The sequence below is a fragment of the Mustela nigripes genome, chromosome 13, assembly GCF_022355385.1.
Source record: "Mustela nigripes isolate SB6536 chromosome 13, MUSNIG.SB6536, whole genome shotgun sequence".
Taxonomy (NCBI): domain Eukaryota; kingdom Metazoa; phylum Chordata; class Mammalia; order Carnivora; family Mustelidae; genus Mustela; species Mustela nigripes.
The window spans coordinates 128,076,711-128,095,579 of NC_081569.1; the positions used below are offsets into that span (position 1 = coordinate 128,076,711).

Sequence of the window (18,869 nt, forward strand, 5' to 3'; positions counted from 1 at the left end):
GCCTCTCTTTACAACATCTAGTTAGACTATTTTACATGGTAGCTGACTCTAAAAGTACAAAAGCAGATGTTGCAAGGCTCTTAAGGCTTAGATTGGAACTGGCATGTGTCAGAAGGGATGGGAGAAATTGTTGGCAACTTTTTCTTTACAGGAATTCCCTCCCAGGTGGCGAATCTGAATGTGTTCAACTACGGTGTCCATGATCAGCCCTTTCTCTTCATAATACTCTCCCATGGAGCTTAGTCTGAAAAGGTCGTCCCATGTAGCTTATGATTTCTTTTTATAAAGTAATGAGTGGTTCTTAAATTTGGGATTTAGTGGTATTAACTTCATTAACTTTTCCGTGCAGGAAACCTGGACAAGCATGAAGAGCTAGAAAAGCTTGTGGCGAGTTTCTTGGGAGTAGAAGCGGCTATGGCATATGGCATGGGATTTGCAACAAATTCAATGAACATTCCTGCTCTTGTTGGCAAAGTAAGACTTAGACTGTCGTTTATGAAAATATTCTTGCATATTTTGTTTTGTTTTGTAAAGCATACACAGCAAGCCCAAGGCTATTGTAAACTTCAGACTACACGTGGTCTACCCAAAGATATTTCTGTCACTAATTTTCGATAAGTAAATCCCAAGGAGACTTTATCAGTTGAAGCTTTCTTGCTAGAACCCATGATTCTTTCTCTTCCATTAGATGACTCTTGCCTTCTTCATTTCATACAGTTTTGAAAGGGATTCTGAGAAATAAAAAATTTCATAAAAGGCTAAAATTTTAAAAGAAAGAATGTTTAAATTGGAAGGTTACTTAACATATGAAAATACATGGGTACCCTAATACTTGTTCTTATCATAATGCATGTTGCTCAGAGATACATGGGCAAAATATGTGTATATATGTAAAATACATGCAATGATACAGGTTAAAAGTAATAATATAAGTAAATAATAATGAAGATTAAAAATAATAGTAATAATAGTAATAAAAGTTTGTGTGTGGGTAGAGTTTGTAAGGGGGTAGTTAAGGAGAGAAGAGATAAGAGATTTTGTAAGTCATATTTTAGAGGGTTGGCACTCTCAGCTTGAAAGGGCCCTGAAGGTTTTTGTTTTATTTTTTATTTTTTTAGAGAAAGTGTGGGCACACACACACAAGTGCACAAATTGGGGGGTCAGGAGGGGCAGAGAGAAAGAGAGAGAATCTCAAGCAGACTTTACACCCAGTGCGGAACCCAACATGGGGCTTAGTGCCATGACCCTGAGACCAGACCTGAGCTGAAATTAAGAGTTGGATGCTTAACTGACTGAGCCTCCCAGGCGCCCCTAAAAGACATAGTGATTTTATTTATTATTTATTTATTTTTATTTTTTAAAGATTGTATTTGTTTATTTGACAGAGAGAGATCACAAGTAGGCAGAGAGGCAGGCGGGGAGTAGGGGAAGCAGGCTCCCCGCCGAGCAGAGAGCCTGATGCGGGGCTTGATCCCAGGACTCTGAGATCATGACCTGAGCCGAAGGCAGAGGCTTGAACCCACTGAGCCACCCAGGTACCCCAAGACATAACAATTTTAAATTGTTATGTACCTAATTAAATTAGGTACCTAATAATAGAGCTACAATAGAGCTTCAAAGTACATGAAGGAAAAATTGGAAGAAATTGAAAGGAGAAATGGACAAAATACATAATTTTTATTACAGTTCTCCATTCCACTCTCTGAATAATTGATAGAAGAACTAGACAGAAATTCAGTAAGGTTATGGAACACTTGAAAAACACTATCAAAACCAACTTGACTTAATTGACATTTATGAAACACTTCACCTAACAACAGCAAAACATTTACCAAGATAGACCATTTTCTGGACCATTAAAAAAGCCTTAACAAATTAAAAAAAAATTTTTTTTAATTAAAAGATTTTATTTATTTATTTGACAGACAGATCACAAGCAGGCAGAGAGGCAGGCAGAGAAAGGAAGGGAAGCAGGCTCCCAGCTGAGCAGAGAGCCTGATGCGGGACTCGATCCCATGACCCTGGGATCCTGACCCGAGCTGAAAAGCCACCCAGGCGCCCCAAATTTTTAAAAATTTAAATTGTTCATAGTGTGTTCTCTGATCATAATAGAATTAAATTAGAAATCAGTAACACAAAGATATCTGAAAATCCTCAAATATTTGAAAATTAAACAACATACTTCCAAATAATCCATAAGTCAAAGAAGAAAGAAAAAATAGAAAATACTTTGAGCTAAATAGAAATGTAGCATGTTACAGTATGTGAGATGAAGCTAAAACAATACTCAAATGGAATATATAGCTTTAAGGGCTTATAATAAGAAAAGAAGAAAAGTTTTGAATCTGCCTTCTACATATGGACTTCAAAAAAGAACAGCAGATTAAACCCAAAGATTTCAAATAGAGGAAGGATAAAATAAAGCCAAATCCAGAAATCAATGAATTAGGAAAAATGAGTGAAAGCAAAGGTGGTTCCTTTTTTTTTTTTTTTTTTTTTAAGATTTTATTTATTTATTTGAGAGACAGAGAGGGAGAAACAGGCTCCCTCCTGAGCAGGGAGCCAGTCCCAGGGCTCGATTCCATGACCCTGGGATCATAACCCGAGCCAAAGGCAAACCAACTAACCAACTAAGCCACCCAGGTGCCCCCCAAAGGTGGTTCTTTGAGAAAATGCATAAAATTGATAAATCTCTAGCCAGACTGGTAAGGGTAAAAAATAGAGAAGATACAAATTACCAGTAGCAGGAATGAGAAAGAGTCCATCATTCTACACATCCGATAGACAGTAAAAGGATAACAAGGATATATTAAGAACAGCTTTATGTTGGTAAATTCAACAATTTAGATACAATGGACAGATACCTCGAAAGACATAGATATATGGTTCTTTGACTTCACATTGATTATAATACTTTCCTGTCCTGCGTTTGAGTGGTATAAGTCTTGAGATTCTTATTTGGAATTTCTCAGAATTTTTCACACTAGAGGGTTAAATGATCTCATCCTGTTCTTTCCTGGATGTTCAGAAACTAATCACATAGGGGCACCTGGGTGGCTCAGTGGGTTAAGCCGCTGCCTTCAGCTCAGGTCGTGGTCTCAGGGTCCTGGGATCGAGTCCCGCGTCAGGCTCTCTGCTCGGCGGGGAGCCTGCTTCCCTCTCTCTCTCTCTCTCTGCCTGCCTCTCCGTCTACTTGTAATCTCTGTCAAATAAATAAATAAAATCTTTAAAAAAAAAAAAAGAAAGAAAGAAACTAATCACATAGAATTAGAGATCTTATATACAGACTTGGAAGATACTACCTTAAAGATTTATCTTTCAAATCAAACATTACAGTTAAATGTTACTAAGTATCATTTAATCCATTAAAGGCAGGAACTAATCCAGTTTTAATATTTCTTTGAATCTGATACTAAGTTTCTATGTGAGGTGGTTGATTTTAAAGGCAGGCGGAGACAGTATATTATAGATTAAGAGCATGTGTTCTGGAAGCAGAAGCTTTCTAATGAGTCACTCATTAGGCTTGTGACCTTGAGCAATATCTGTAACTCCTCTAAAAGGGAGTTTCCTCTTATGTAATGTGGGGATAATAATAGTACCTGCTTCATAGATTTTTTTTAAATGGGGATTAAAAGTAATAATGCCTTTAAAACCCTTAACCTAATGCCCGGAACATATTAAGCACTTAGCATTTAACTGCTGACATTTAATTTTTATTTTATTTTTGAACTAAGGATATAATAGAGCATCATAGTAGATTGATACATTGAAATGGTGAATAAGGCTGTCTAAAAGGAGGCACATAGCAAGTTATATTGCAGATTTTGTCAGAAAAAAAATGAGCAGGAAAGAGAAGAAAATAAAATTGTATGGAGAGGAAGGAGGGGCATCCTTTTAAGGTATAATGGAATGCCAGGAGTGGTTAAGTAAAGGGTTTGGAGATTTGCAGAAGAGAAATTCAGTATCTCTTTGTTTTCTGCACCCTCCTCGCCTTTTTTTTCCCATTTTTAACTTTTTTCAAAGATTAACTTTGCATTACAGAAGAGTTGTAAAAGAATACAGAGTTCATGTATACCCTTCTGTAAGTTTCCTTTTATGTTAATATCTTATACAGCAGTAGAATTTATCAAACCCAAAAACTAAGCTTGATATAATACAATTAACTGAAGTACAGAACTTATTTCAATTTCACCAGGTTTTTCTACCAATACCATTTTCTGTTGATGTTCATGGGATCTCCTCCGTGTCTAGTGTGTGACAGTTCCTGTCTTTCCTTGTCTTTCATTATCTTGACTCTTCCGAAGGCAGAATTGTTGCTTCTCCCCTATTCATTTATATTAGTAGAAATTCATGAATATTTTATTATTTGGGTCCAACACGGTTGCCCTTTATTTTGTTGCTGAAGTTGTTCCAGTTTTGGCCTTTGGGAGATCTTTCACATGGGCTCCTGTGCCATTTGACTGTGCGCTTATCCTACCGCCACCCCACCACTCCACCCCGCCCCCAAGAGCACTTTCTTAATTTGTAGCAGGACAAGAGGTTCTGGGCTTTTTTTTTTTCCTTCTTTTTTTCTTTCTTTCTTTCTTTTTTTTTCTTTCTTCAAAACCTATTTTAGTTTGGGGATCAACCAGTTCTTTCAGCCCTGGTGTTTTTGTTTTTGTTTTTACTGGAGGATGGTATTTAGAAATCAAGGTCTGTTGTGTTTATGGCCACTTGGGTGTCACTGCTTCTTGTCCCTCAGTGCAAAGAGCTAGAAAAATATCTGCATATATGCTTAACTCATGCATACACTGCGTGCATGTGTATACATTACATATACATTTTAAAACCCATCAGCCCTTACTGCTACCTCCAACTCTACTTCTTTTTAATGCGCACATTTTTAACAAAGTAGCTTTTTATTTTAATAATCAAAGATTTGGGGGTGCCTGGGTGGCTCAGTAGTTAAGGGTCTGCCTTCGCCTCTGGTTATCCCAAGGGACTGGGATGGAGTCCCACATTGGGCTCCCTGCTAAGCAGGGAGCCTGCTACTCCCTCTCCCACTCCCCCTGCTTATGTTCCCTCTCTCACTGTCTCTCTCTGTCAAATAAATAAATAAAATCTTTAATTAATAATATAATAAAAACTTGGCTCACAGTAAAAATTAGACATCTGCTGTTAAAATTTAAGTATTCCTCTAAGAATATTTTGTTAAAATCAGTGTGTGGGTGTGTGTGTGTGTTTATCTGTCTTCTTTCTTTTGTTCTCCTGAGAACAACTTTCTGCAACTTAGTCTTAAAATCTAATTGGGTATTTTGAGGATACTGTTGGCAGAAAAACCTGTTGCTGAGTTCACATCATAATGGTTTGAAGGGCCTGATCTGTGGAAGAGTAGGAACCTGGGATGAAATAAAATCCCTCAGCCTTTTCTTGTTGCCTTAGGAGAAACTCATGTAGATATATTAAAGTAGAGCTTATTGAGGGATTTTAAAGGCAAAATTGAGGCCTACACTTCATGTCAGTGGGGAGAGTATTAGTAAGTGGAATCCTTATTGAATTGGGAGGTATTATTAGGAGTGAGAGGAAGAATGCTCTACTCCCTCAGCGCCCTTGTCCCCTATCTTTTCCCATGAGTAGTAGTACATCATACCCAAACTCATACGGAATACCGTCAAACCAGGAAAACTGACACCCTACGAATACTATCTGATACATCAGATTTTAGGTATAAATAAAAGCCTCTTTCTGCATATCTGAATATTTAAGTCTGTCACGGGACTGAAGAAATTAAAAGGCTAGAATTTTGTATCTGCTTCCAAGTTAATTTTGCAAAACAAGAATATGTATACCTTTCTTCTTAAAATTGATAATTCTGCTGTTGTATAAGCTTTCCTTGATAAAATAGCATATTAATGATTTTAGCATTTTGTCATTTGTGTAAGTAAGGCTTTCCCCCTAGCTTCTGACCTTTCTGTGCTGGTGGTTTTGCAGGGTTGCCTGATTCTGAGTGATGAGCTGAACCACGCATCGCTGGTTCTAGGAGCCAGACTCTCAGGAGCAACCATTCGAATCTTCAAACACAACAGTGAGTTTGATGACTTCACTGCAGGCCTTAGTGTTTCATATTCTCTGTGTTAATGGCAGTGGTAACATTAGTTACATTAATAATGGGAGATACAAATGAAGCATGTAACAACATTTAAAATGTCCTTCTGGTCCAGTCCTTTAAAAGTTACCCTCTTCCTCATTAGAAATAGAGGCTGAAGGAAGCCTTTTAGTACAAAGTACCACATTTTCCTTTTACTTAACTTTCAACTCTTTCATCTTCCTTGTTCACAAGTCACTCGTTCCGTGTGTGTTTACTAGATGCCTATGGTGTATCTTTCTGTAACACCAGGGCTACTGAGATGAATAAAAAGCAGGGTCTTGTCTTAAGGATCTCCAACTGGTTAATGAAGAGACTATAGAGAAACCACTAGTGGAATACCACTGATACAGAACAGATACTGGACTATAGATGCGAGCAGATGCTGTAGAGGCACGGAGGAAGATGGCACTGCCAGAACGTTCTCCCTAAGTGGAAGTGTCTGGTGTATTAGCAAAATAACGATTAACAATACAAAAGTAACTTTTGTAGTTAAAATACTCACGTGTAGGAAGGAAAGATTACCAAACTGTACGCCTAATACCATTTTTTTTGGCAAAATGTGTACACATACAGACAAAAGTCTGGAAGAATAAATACCCAAGTGTGAGATCTGTACTCTGGATGGAAGGCTTATGCATGCTAATAACTTTCTTCCTTCTGTCTTTGTCTTATCTAAGATGTTTTATAATGAGGATGATACAAGCAGTATTTTGTTTTATGAAGTCCATGGCATTATTAGACACAATTGTGTAACCTCCTTGCTTACTATACACATCATGAACTTCGTTTGACTCCATGGGACTCTCCTCCTCCCCTAATGCCAGGGTGGCGGGCGGAGGTGCCCGCGTTCAGTCCGTCCCTCAGTTTGGACATCAAGATCGTTTCTCAATTTTTCTACTAAAAACAGTACTAACTACCTACTCACATTTTTGCTCAGTGATCGGATTAATGGCTTAACATAAATTCCTAGTAGTCTTAGGATGCCTGGTTAAAAGGTTATAAAATTTTTAGACTTTTCCAAATTGCCTCTGAGTATGATGCAAATTTTTACTTAACAACATGACAGTGACTGTACTCACAGGCCGACATAGGACATTATGAATCACTTAAAATATTTTTTTTAATTATTTTTATTAACATATCATGTATGTTTTGCCCCAGGGGTACAGGTCTGTGAATCATCAGGCTTACACATTTCACAGCACTCACCATAGCACATATCCTCCCCAGTGTCCATAATTAAAATATTTTCTAATGGAATCAGTCAATAACATGTTAATTTCTATTTCTTTAATTATTAGATGCTAAACAGTTTTTTTAAATACAGTTAATTGTGTTTGTATTTCTTTGTGAATTGGCCATTTTCAAATTGTTTCTGTTTTCCACTGAGTATAAGGGCCCTTTATTATTAATTATTCTTTCTTCTGTGTTGCAGTATTTTTTGTTCCATTTTTAACTTTGTTTTTAGTGTATTGCTGGTAGATTTATTAAAATGTTGATGTTGGGTGCCTGGGTGGCTCAGTGGGTTAAGCCCCTGCCTTCGGCTCAGGTCATGATCCCAGGGTCCTCGGATCGAGCCCTACATCTGGCTCTCTGCTCAGCAGGAAGCCTGCTTCTCCCTTTCTCCTTCTGCCTGCCTCTCTGCCTACTTGTGATTTCTCTCTGTCATATAAATAAATAAAATATTAAAAAAAAATAAATGTTGATGTTGGCACATTTATTGTCTTATAAGTTTTAGAGTTTGCATAATGCCTTCCCTGTTTTAAGATCATAAAGTTATTCTTCTATATTTTCTTTTTTTTTTTTTTAAATTTTATTTATTCATTTGACAGAGATCACAACTAGGCAGAGATGCAGGCAGAGAGAGGGGGAAGCAGGCTCACCGCCGAGCAAAGAGCCTGATGCGAGGCCCGATCCCAGGACCCTGAGACCACGACCTGAGCCGAAGGCAGAGGCTTAACCCACTGAGCCACCCAGGCGCCCCTCTTCTATATTTTCTTTTTGTGGTTTTTTTGTGATATATTTTTTTATTTAAGTCTTCAATTTGCATGGAATTTAGGGAGCATAATACAAGAGAGATAATTGAATCTTTTTCCTAAGTAGGTGATACGGTCAAGCATTCTACTATAGGTACTTCCTTTCATCTAAAATTTTGAGTCAGTATTTTTCTCTTCCTTTCTGTCTATAAACAGAGGAAACTAAAACAATGAGTGCATTTTTATTTGTCTCCTGCTGGTCGCCACACATTGGTGTCTGCAGCAGACATAGCAACTTCACAGTATTTTCTGGGGTAGCATCCCGTCTCTGGGTTAGGTAGCGTATTGTGTTGTTATGAGTAACTGAAGGTATAAATACAGTCACAACCTTTGGCCATCTTACTTGTGGTATGTGTTTTTATTGACTTACTTCTGTTTCCTAACCAAAGTCCTTTCATGGGAAGGGCAAAATTAGATAACTTTGTAACCCCCTCTTTCAGTCCTGAGCAGTAGAGAATATAAAATCACATTTTATGATGGGGTGCCTCCCACCTCTGTTAAATGTACCCCAGACTTAATATTGCATAGATTTGGGGGCAAAGGTCCTTAAGGCCATTATTTCAGGGCAGACATTTTCAGTGTAAAGCCTACTGTAGTGGTGGCAGTGGTCTTCACAGCCTTTATCAGTAACAGGAGAATTACGATCCTCAGTTGTAGCACAAGACAGGTTGTTTTCTGGGCTTGGTAACCGTTCTTAGGACCAGGAGAGCTGATCAAGTCAGACATGGAACAGTCTCAACTGAAGGCCAGTGTTCTTAGCACGTAATCTCATGCATGCCCAGACTGATGTATTTTGAGCCCATTGCTAAGAGAAAGCTGTTTGACAAGTGTTTATTGAGTGTATCCTAGGTGAAAGGAAGCAGGGCGTTTACTTTGAATTTTCCCCCGTATTTGCCTTTTAGGAGGTGTGTGCATTTGTTTATTTGCACTCTTGGTCAGTCTTCTTTATGCATGTATTTCTGAATGAGTCACTAGGATTAAAGATACAGTTGATTCCACAAATACAAAAAAACAAAAAGTGAACAGCCAAATGTTTAACATGAAACATCGGTCATTTCACAGGCATGCTACCCAACGGAACCGCCTGTGCCACAGTCATTTAGTGGAATTTCTGTGGTTGTGAACATTTATTACCTTTTAGATGAGATTGTCATTCAGGCTAGCAGGAGATCACCCATTTTGCCTTATCTTTTTCTGCTCAGTTCTGGTTATGTTAATGTCCTTCGCTGTCTGAGACACACTTCCTGAATAAGAAATGTGTATTTGCATTTCTGAAATAAAGTTCAGAAAGAGGAAGGTACTTTGTGCTGAAATTCTGTTTTGTGTGCTACAGATATGCAAAGCCTAGAGAAGCTGTTGAAAGATGCCATTGTTTATGGTCAGCCTCGGACACGAAGGCCCTGGAAGAAAATTCTAATCCTTGTGGAGGGAATATATAGGTAATCCTGCTTTCTTATTCTTATCTTTCTGATTTGGCTCCAGGAAGTTGTAGAATATTTTAAGCAGAAGGAACTAGAATCAGGACTGCTCTGGACACTAAGGAGGCAGTGTTGATGATTTGATAGTAAGATACCTGGAAGCAGAGTTAGCACTAGCACCGAAGTCTTTTTGTCTGGTTTTTCCTTATTTTTTCCATCATGCTGATGGTCTTCAAATCCCCTTTCTTTTTCGCATCCTTTATTTTTCTCCTGTTTGTGTACGTATGGGCAAGAACTGGAATATGTTTTCTAATGTGTCAAAACCAATTCTACATGATGTCATTTTAAGAAAGATTTTATTCTGGTTTATTTGCAGCCCTTGCACTTACTCTCTTATGTCCTATCTTTTTTATTCTCTTATTCTGCCATTTTAATTTCATCTGCAGTGTAATACAAAATCTAATGTTGCCTGTAATTGCACGTGTTAGAAGACTCTTCTGTGACCTTTATCCATCTGTGGCGAATGAAGATCAATTCTGTTCTGGTGCTTGTTTGAAAAGATCCAGTTTCCTTTCCCCTAGACATCTGCCTAGCTGTGGCATCATCTGACTTTGCCAGTTTAAAATCACGGGCAGAGTTGTCAAACCATTTAAAAAAGCAACAAAAAAGTTGGAAAAAGGAATAGTAATAGTAAGGTGGCCAACTCCTAATTTTGAGTTAAAAAGACTCAATGTGTGTGTTTTGTATCCATTTTGCCAGCATGGAGGGATCTATTGTTCGCCTTCCTGAAGTGATTGCTCTTAAGAAGAAATACAAGGCATACTTGTACCTGGATGAAGCTCACAGCATTGGGGCCCTGGGCCCTACAGGCCGAGGCGTGGTGGATTACTTTGGCCTGGATCCTCATGATGTGGATGTTATGATGGGGACGTTCACGAAGAGCTTTGGGGCTTCTGGAGGCTACATCGGGGGGAAGAAGGTAAGCAGGCCCTTTGGATTGAGCAGCTAAGGGTACAGGTGCTTCTGGCTACCACATTTGGTGACTCACAGGGAGCAGATAAGCATCCCGAACCAGGATGTGGAGATCTGGATTTGTTTGTGGCTTTGGCTCACACTGCCAGCGGGCTTCACACTTCAGCTGCTCAGTGAGCGATTCTGAGCAACTAAAGGCTGGTTCTGTTCATTGTTTGTTGTTTTCTTATTTGAGCTTCGTCCTAAACGACGTGCTGATCTGACATACAGAACACCCTCTTGTGTGAAAGGATGCGCAGTGGTGCTGCCTGTTTGCCAGTCTTCTTCCGGGTTTGACTTGCACCCGCGGTTTCCCAAAAGTAGTGAGTTTCTGAGAGCCAGTGGGAACAGAAGACTGGTTTCCCCGCCCTTGGCCTCAAAGGCATCTTGGGTGAGCATAGAGACAGGAAGGAAAAGATTATTTTGCATAATCTGGTTTACTAGAAGGCATTGTATTTTTCAATTTAAAAATTGTGTAATGAACTCTGAGGCATTTGAGAATCAGTATGGTGTGGTGGAAATTGTTGAACCGTGAGACAGAGACCTAGGTTTGAATATTTCCCTTACATTGTGAGCCCTGGGGCAAAACACTTATTAACCTTCCCATTTCCTTATCAGTAAAACAGAGATAAATATGCCCAGCATATAAACTTGTAGTAAAGGTTGAAAAAATAGTGTATGTCCATGCTACGACATGGATGAACTTGAAAGCATTGTGTTAATTTAAAGAAGTCAGTCGCAGAAGGTCACATATTATTTATTTTATGTGATATATCCAGAACAGGTAAATTAGAATGTAGATTAGTAGTTGCCAAGGGCTGAGGGGATGAGGTGAGTGGAAGGTGACTGCTGGTGGGGATGAGGTTTTTTTTCTGAGATAATGAAATGTTCTAAAATTAGATAGTGGGGTGCCTGGCTGGCTCAGTTGGTAGAGCATACAACTCTTGATCCTGAGGTCATGGGTTCAAGTCCCATGTTGGGTGTGGAGCCTACTTAAAAACAAAATAGCTAACTAACTAAATATATAAATATTTTCATAGTGATGAAAGTTGCACAGCTCTGTGAACATACTGAAGCCACTGAGCTATACACTTCAGAAAAGTGAATTATATCTCAATAAAACTTATTGTCAAAAAAACCTCCATAGTATTAATAAAAATATATTGTCCAGTATTTTGTGGCATATAGTAGGAACTCATAAGTATCTTTAATTCCTTTTTAAAATTTGACATTAGGGAAGCTTAAAGCATGGACTTTCTCTTAGTCATGATTGTCTTTAGGGAAAACTCATTATTGGTTTCAGTCAAGTTTGGTAGATTTTTTTACCTAAAATTTTTGTTAATGGGACCAGGCTGACTTTGGAGAGTTGTTTGCTTTTTGGTGAGATTTACTGCTAAACCAGAGGACTTAGAATAAACTCTGGGACATCATTTTTGTCTGGTATATCTGTGGTTTTGTTGGCTTTTATACAGTTTTTAGTGTTTTTTGAAGTGATGTACTCTTTTATAGTCATATTTTGTGTTTCCTTGTTGGGGTCTGGTGCGTGAGCTATTTTGTGTGCCTGTTTTATTGAAAGAGTTAGTGAAGTTAAAAGCAGAGAATAGGGATATACCACTGATTGTTTTGGACTCCTTGCAACTGACATACAAAGTTTTTCTTCGTTTGGCTTTCCTGTTCTCATGAAAGACCCAGGGAATTTCTCAGAAGCAGTCCAAGCACTTTAATTCAGCGTTCTAGATCTGTTTATAACATTGAGATGTTCTCCAAATTTAGAGGGCTTCTTTAAAGCTAGTTTTTCTTTCTTTCAAGTTGTGTCCTGTTTAAAAAACAAACAGCCCAAGTGAGGGTGTTGGCATGTATCAGACACAGTTGTCGCTGAGAGTGTCCTCTGACCATGGCAGATAGCTTGCATCTCAGATGAGCGGCCCTCTTCCCGGGCTGTTGAGGGAGGAGTCTGCTTTTACCTGGAAGGCAGGCAGTGACATTGCAGAGAACTGAGGCTTCCCCTCTAATGCCTCGCTTCTGTGAACTCCCCAGGAGCTGATAGACTATCTGCGGACACATTCTCACAGTGCCGTGTATGCCACGTCACTGTCGCCACCGGTCGTGGAACAGATCGTCACCTCTATGAAGTGCATCATGGGGCAGGACGGCACGACCCTTGGTAAGTCTCTGTTTTCTTGGAAGATTTCCTCTGCTCCGTAAATGCTTAGCAGTCAAACGAGCTCTTTTCCTTGAACTTTTTCCCTAAAATGAGGAGTCGGGTATATGGATGGGCTGAACTGGCAGGTGAGTGAGGCCTTGGTTGCTACGGACACTTTGCAGCATGTTTGATACACATGTGCCAGGAGAACTAGGTTGGCTTGCTTCCTGTTGAACTTTCTTGTCTATAGATGGTAACTATAGATGGAGGCTTTAACCTTACTGTCTTACTGTCTTTATAAGTCTTCAGTGATAAGCTGCAGGGTCTTTCCTGGGTTGCACAATTTTTTTTTTCTGAGTTGCTCAATTTTATATGAAGATGTAACTGACTGTGTGTAGTGATGTTTCATTCCTGTTGTATTTAAAAGCTGCTCTTTGCATGTATTAATGTCCTTGATTCAGTGCCTTTCAAAAGAGTTTCTAATTGAACAATAGGTAATAAAAGGCATCCTGAATTTGTTTATTCTGTCTTTGGTGGAATTTGTAGTCCAAACTCGGCGCTCTGACATGAACACACTGAAATGAACAATGAGCAAAATGTGACACTTGCTTTCTCTTGTACTTTTCTTCTGCATCACTAGAGGGCAGTGTTGATTGCAGAAAAGTTAGAACAATTGTGATTTTTGTTTTGTTTTGTTTTGTTTCACTTCTAAAAGTATTTCCATTGTATGAGACATAGATTAATTTTACTTGCTTTTTAAATGCTTCTAAAATGAGTTTTATTCTTGTCAAAGATTTTACACTATCAGCCTTGAGCTCTCGACTCTTCATTTATATAATATTTTATTATCAGATTCATTTGATTTGCATTGGAAAACAAGAAGGAAGTAGTCTGATCTTGATTGATGCAAACCTGTTTTCTTAAATCGGAATTTTTTCCCAGTTTTTTTTTTTTTCTGATCTGTAGTATATCCTTATTATCTCTAGTGAGAGATTTTTGGAAATAGATTTTCAACATGTTGATCATTTTCAGTCTCATGAATTGATTCCTTGGAGAAGAAAATAGTTCATTCATGTTGTGAGCACAGCATGGAGCCTGGGGAGTAACTCCCTCTTCACATTAGCTGTGTTACCATCCCTTCCTCCTCCTGGTGTTCGTAGAAGTAGTATGTTTTGATCTGAGATATATATTTATATAGCTAGCAATTATCTAGTTACTTCACATAAGTGCATCAACCTTAATTGATTCAGCATACAGACAGGTGACTAAAATGAATGGCTAATAGCCGTCAGAGTTCATTTTGGATAATTTCTTTGCCCTGTCCCAGAACGTAGATCTGTGTGATGTGTGACCTCTGCATGAATGGGTTATCTGTACTAAGTAGTGAAATCTAGTCTCTGCCGATGGTGAGAAAATGAAATGTGGTAATTAGTTACAGGCTTTGGGTTAGCACTCATTTTCCAGTGTATTTATTGCCTCCCTGACCACCCCCGAGGCTTAGTGGTGCGAAACAACAGCCATCGGATTGTGCTCACAGATTCTGCGGGTCAGGAATTCGGTCAGGGCACAGCAGGGATGGCTTGTTTTTGCTCCAAAATATCTGGGGCTGGAGCTGCCAGGGAAGACCCAAGCCCCAGGTGGCTGGGGGCTGGGATCATCTGGAGGCTTCTTCCCTTCATGTCACTGGGGCCAAAGTGACTTAAACACTGGGCTCAGTGGAGGCCGTTGACCAGAGCACCTTCATGTGACCTCCCTGTGAGGCATGGGCTCCTTGTCGCATGGTGACTGGGGATCCAGAGAGGGGTGCTTCAGAGCAAGCGTTCCCTAAGAACCTGCTGAAACCCCATGACCTTGGCTGATCTGTTGTTAACAAGCAGCTCACTGAGGCCAGTCCAGACTGCAGGGCGTGGGAAATCATACTCCGCGTCAAATGGGAAGTGGGTCCAAGAATTTGTGGCCATTTTTACAGTTTGCCACTACCAGCTTTTATATATTTTTAAAATTGCTCTCTAAAACTTTTAATTAGTATAGGCAAACTTCTTTTTGCCACAGTGCTTCTCTGCCAAAATAGAGGATAATAAAAATGTAACCCAAGGGGCACCTGAGTGGCTTAATGGGTTAAGCCTCTGCCTTCGGCTCAGGTCATGATCTCAGGGTCCTGGGATAGAGCCCCCACATTGGGCTCTCTGCTCAGCAGGGAGTCTGCTCCCCCCCCCCCTCTGCCTGCCTCTCTGACTACTTGTGATCTCTCTTTCTCTGTCAAATAAATAAATAAAAGTCTTAAAAAAAAAAAGTAAACCAAAGTAGAGAGAAGTACCATCTTTCTTGAATCTGGTTACCTGATCTTAATTACATTTTACCTGATTTCTTTTAGATTTGATTATGTGAGGTAATGCTTATTTTTATGGCATCATAAAATGCATCTTCTTACTGTTCTTGTAGTGAAAGAATGTGAATCAAGCCACAGCCCTTTGTGCCTTAAGGTGACCTTTAAAAAAAGGTACCTGCAATTAATTTACCTGGGTGTGAGTTTGTAGTAGAAGTGGCCTGCCCTGAGAGAAACTTCTATGTTCAAGACATTGAATTTCATTCATTCTACAGACACTACAGACACTACATACTCTACAGAGTATCTCACTCTGTGTTAGACTCTGAATCAGAATGCACAGGAAATGGGCATACAAGCAGATGGTTTGAGAGGAGTATATATACTTGGGGAGTGCTGGAGATGCAGAGGATAGAGTCTTGTTGTATCAATCCTGGAGAGTACTGGAACATAGAAAAATTAAAATTTTACCAATCACTTTACCAAATATCTGCCCTCTATGTGCTAGGTGCTATCACTAGACACTCCTGATGCATCAAGGATGAAAACTCCAAGTTTTTTGCATAATGGGGTTTCTAGTACAGGAAGTAAATTATACAGTGTGCTAGAAAATAAGTACCCCGGGAGAAAGGGAAGTAGCGAAGGGGGGTGACCAGGGGTTCTGGGGAACCAGTAACAAAACGGTTGCTGAGAAGGTAAGACTTTAGCAAGAATATGAAGAAGGTGAGGACTTGGCCCTGAAAATCCAGGAATAAAAAGGCCTAGGGAGGGAGGCTACTCTGTTCAGGACCAGCAAGGAGACCACTGTGGCCTGAGCATAGTAGTGTAGGCAGAGGGGTTGTGGGGAAGGAGAGAGGTGCACAGGATGGCAGTTCTGACGGGAAGCAGACTTGTGAAGGGTGTTAGGGTGACACAAAAAAACATGGACACACTGGTTCTTTTGCCCTAATATCAAATTCAGATTCTGGCTCAGTATCAAACTCAAGATTCCTGTGAATCTATGGGCTGCTTCATGCTGACAGGCTTCTGGCGTGCATCAGACAGGTGAAGAACGTTATTGGTCCTTTGTATTTTATGAAAAGGTACAGAAAATAATGTACCCGTGATCCCATATTTTACTGTTAATATCTCACCCCATATATGTCACTTTTTAAAAATAAAAAGATAACTAAAGCTCCCTTTAGTGTCCCTTCTTGATTTTTTTTTTTCTCTCACCCCTTCCCCAGAGATAATCATTATCCTGAAATTGTCTCTTTCTGTACTTTTATGCTTTGACTGTGAATTGTATCCATATAGTAAGTATCCCCCACTGTTTGCAGGCTCACTATTTGCTGTGATGATTTGCAGGAATGCTTGTGAGATTTAGCTGTCTGAATCAAAAGCCACCTTGATAAATTGTCATGTGAACAGCACTCATGTTCTCAGCTGGGCACGAGCCCAGGGGGAGGCTGTAGAGTGCACTTCCGCCGTGCTTCTGCTCTTTCCCTGATAGGACCCAGTCTCCTGTCCTCTTGAGTTATTAAATGAGTTGTGCAATATCTCTGTCATCTGCCCCACGTTACCAATGAAAATGTCCTGCGACATGTAGAAAAACCTGTGAAGAAAGTAGGTGAGCAAAGGAGGCCCACAGATGTCCCTACATTTGCAGAGCATGTGGGAGTGCTAAAGCTCATAGAGACGAGGGATGGCCCACCTGGGACCATGATGGACTCCATATTGTCCCACACCGTTGAGTCATCACACATGCGAGAGCACTTTTGTTGTCTCAGGGTAAAAATAAGTCACTGGTATTTTAGATGCTGTCCGTTTTACAGAAATTCTTGGCAGGTTATTATGTAGATATTTAAGAGTATTTCATGGCTTGGGAAAAAATATCGTTTGGGGTTTGGGGTGAGCTAGGAACATGTGGTTTTTCCTATTTTTGAATGATGTAATGTAGATTCAGCTACCTGAAAATTCACACTGTAACACACATTTAGGAACAGACTGCATTCCAATAACAAGGACTGTCTATGTTGTTTTGTGTGTGCAGTGGGGTTTTTTTTCCCCAAAGATTTTTATTTGAGAGAGAGAGAGAGAGAAAGAGAGTGCCAGAGCATGAGCAGGGGAGGAGCAGAGGGAGAGGGAGAAGCAGACTCCCTGCTAAGTAGGGAGCCCGATGCAGGGCCCTGAGATCATGACCTGAGCCAAAGGCAGAGAGAGTTAACTGTCTGAGCCACCAGATGCTCCTGTTGTTTTGTGTATTTAAATGTTACATAAATTGGTCATATTGGGGAAGTTGTTCTATAACTCATTTTATTTGCTTAATATTATTTGTTTGCATTATTTCTGTTGAGTGTGAAGTTCTTAGTCATTATTTTCACTGTTGTGTAATATTCACCGAATATTACCACAGCTTCTGTGTTCATTACTCTTGTTGGCCAGGTGACATAGGTCAGCAATCAATAGCTTAGGGATGTCACTGTATAACGTGTGAAAACTCACTAACCCTTGATGTAGTTTTTCTTTTTCTTTTTTAAGATTTTATTTATTTATTTGACAGAGAGATCACAAGTAGGCAGAGAGGCAGGCATTGGCGGGGGGGATCTCCCTGCCGAGCAGAGAGCCCAACTGGGGACTTGATCCCAGGATCCTGAGATCATGACCTGAGCCAAAGGCGGAGGCTTAACCCGCTGAGCTACCCAGGCGCCCTAACCCTTTACGTAACTTTTCTGTGTCATGTCAGCTCCCCTGTTAGGATCCTTGTCTCGCTCCTCCTTTGCATCTTAAATAGTGCCTATACCAGAAACTTAAGAGTCAGTAATTGTTTGACTTGATTATTCACAAAATTGTTATGTCTTCCCAAAGAGGAATATAAACTCCATGAAAACATGGAGTTTTGGCTATCTTGTTCACTTCATTGCTTCTGTTGAAAACCATGTCTGGTACATAGTAGGTGTGCAGTAAATGCTTGGTAGATGGTTAAATGAATACTTTGGTGCCTTGAAGAGAGGTATTGTAAGAGTTAATGACTTATGATTTAGTCCTTATTATATTCTTTGTATTCTTAAATGATGAGGACTTAAGAAATTTATAGACCTAAGAGGATAAGATCCCTCATTCACTCATATAGGATTATTCTTGAATGGAAGCCTCATGTATACTGACCAATATTCTTAGAATTATAGGACTTGGGAAAATATGATAATTTAGTTTTAAAGATATAAATGTATCTTTGATTTGATGTTGTTACTAATTTTCTCTTAATGGGATAAATCTTCAAACTTTGATGAAACAGGTAATTTGGCCTTTGCTCTTTCTAGCCAGGTCCTCTTGTAACTAGAAGCAACCATTTGGAAGCTTGCTTTCCAAGCCCGGGAGGCATTTGTTCCATTCTAACTGGCAGCTGTATCTCATCAGTAAAAAAAGAAATGGGAGCTTAGGTATCATTGGAGGAAACATTCTAAATCAGATTAGGATAGAGATGCTAAACTTAGTTTCTTACAAATAGGATTTATAGCTAACTAAAACAGATTAGACTTGAGTTAAAATGTATGTATTTGCTTGTCATTAAATACTTCACTTGGGTTTTCAGGTTATCTATTAGTATCTGTTATTCTAAGCAAAGATGTGACCTGTGTCAGAATGTAAGATTTATGGCAGGATATATTTTCACAGGGGCTACTGTTCTTTCTCCAGTTATGAGCTTAATATGATTTTTTCCTTTTTCCCTTCCAAGCCAGAATTAGTGGATCTAAAATAGTTGTTTTATAATGATAATACAATGAGCTATGAAATGGTGAACTATTCATCTTCATTTAAGATGAAA

The 18,869-nt window shown here is 39.4% G+C and overlaps 1 protein-coding gene across 1 annotated transcript in view; it reads left to right on the forward strand.

Moving 5' to 3' along the window:
* The window catches only part of SPTLC2 (serine palmitoyltransferase long chain base subunit 2), a 110,010-nt gene that overhangs the window by 41,617 nt on the left and 49,524 nt on the right, over positions 1-18,869 (forward strand). The window contains exons 5-9 of the mRNA XM_059373640.1: positions 350-474; positions 5,971-6,064; positions 9,497-9,602; positions 10,341-10,560; positions 12,630-12,756. Of these exons, the coding sequence (XP_059229623.1) occupies positions 350-474; positions 5,971-6,064; positions 9,497-9,602; positions 10,341-10,560; positions 12,630-12,756 (672 nt within the window). The remainder of the gene's footprint in view (positions 1-349; positions 475-5,970; positions 6,065-9,496; positions 9,603-10,340; positions 10,561-12,629; positions 12,757-18,869) is intronic.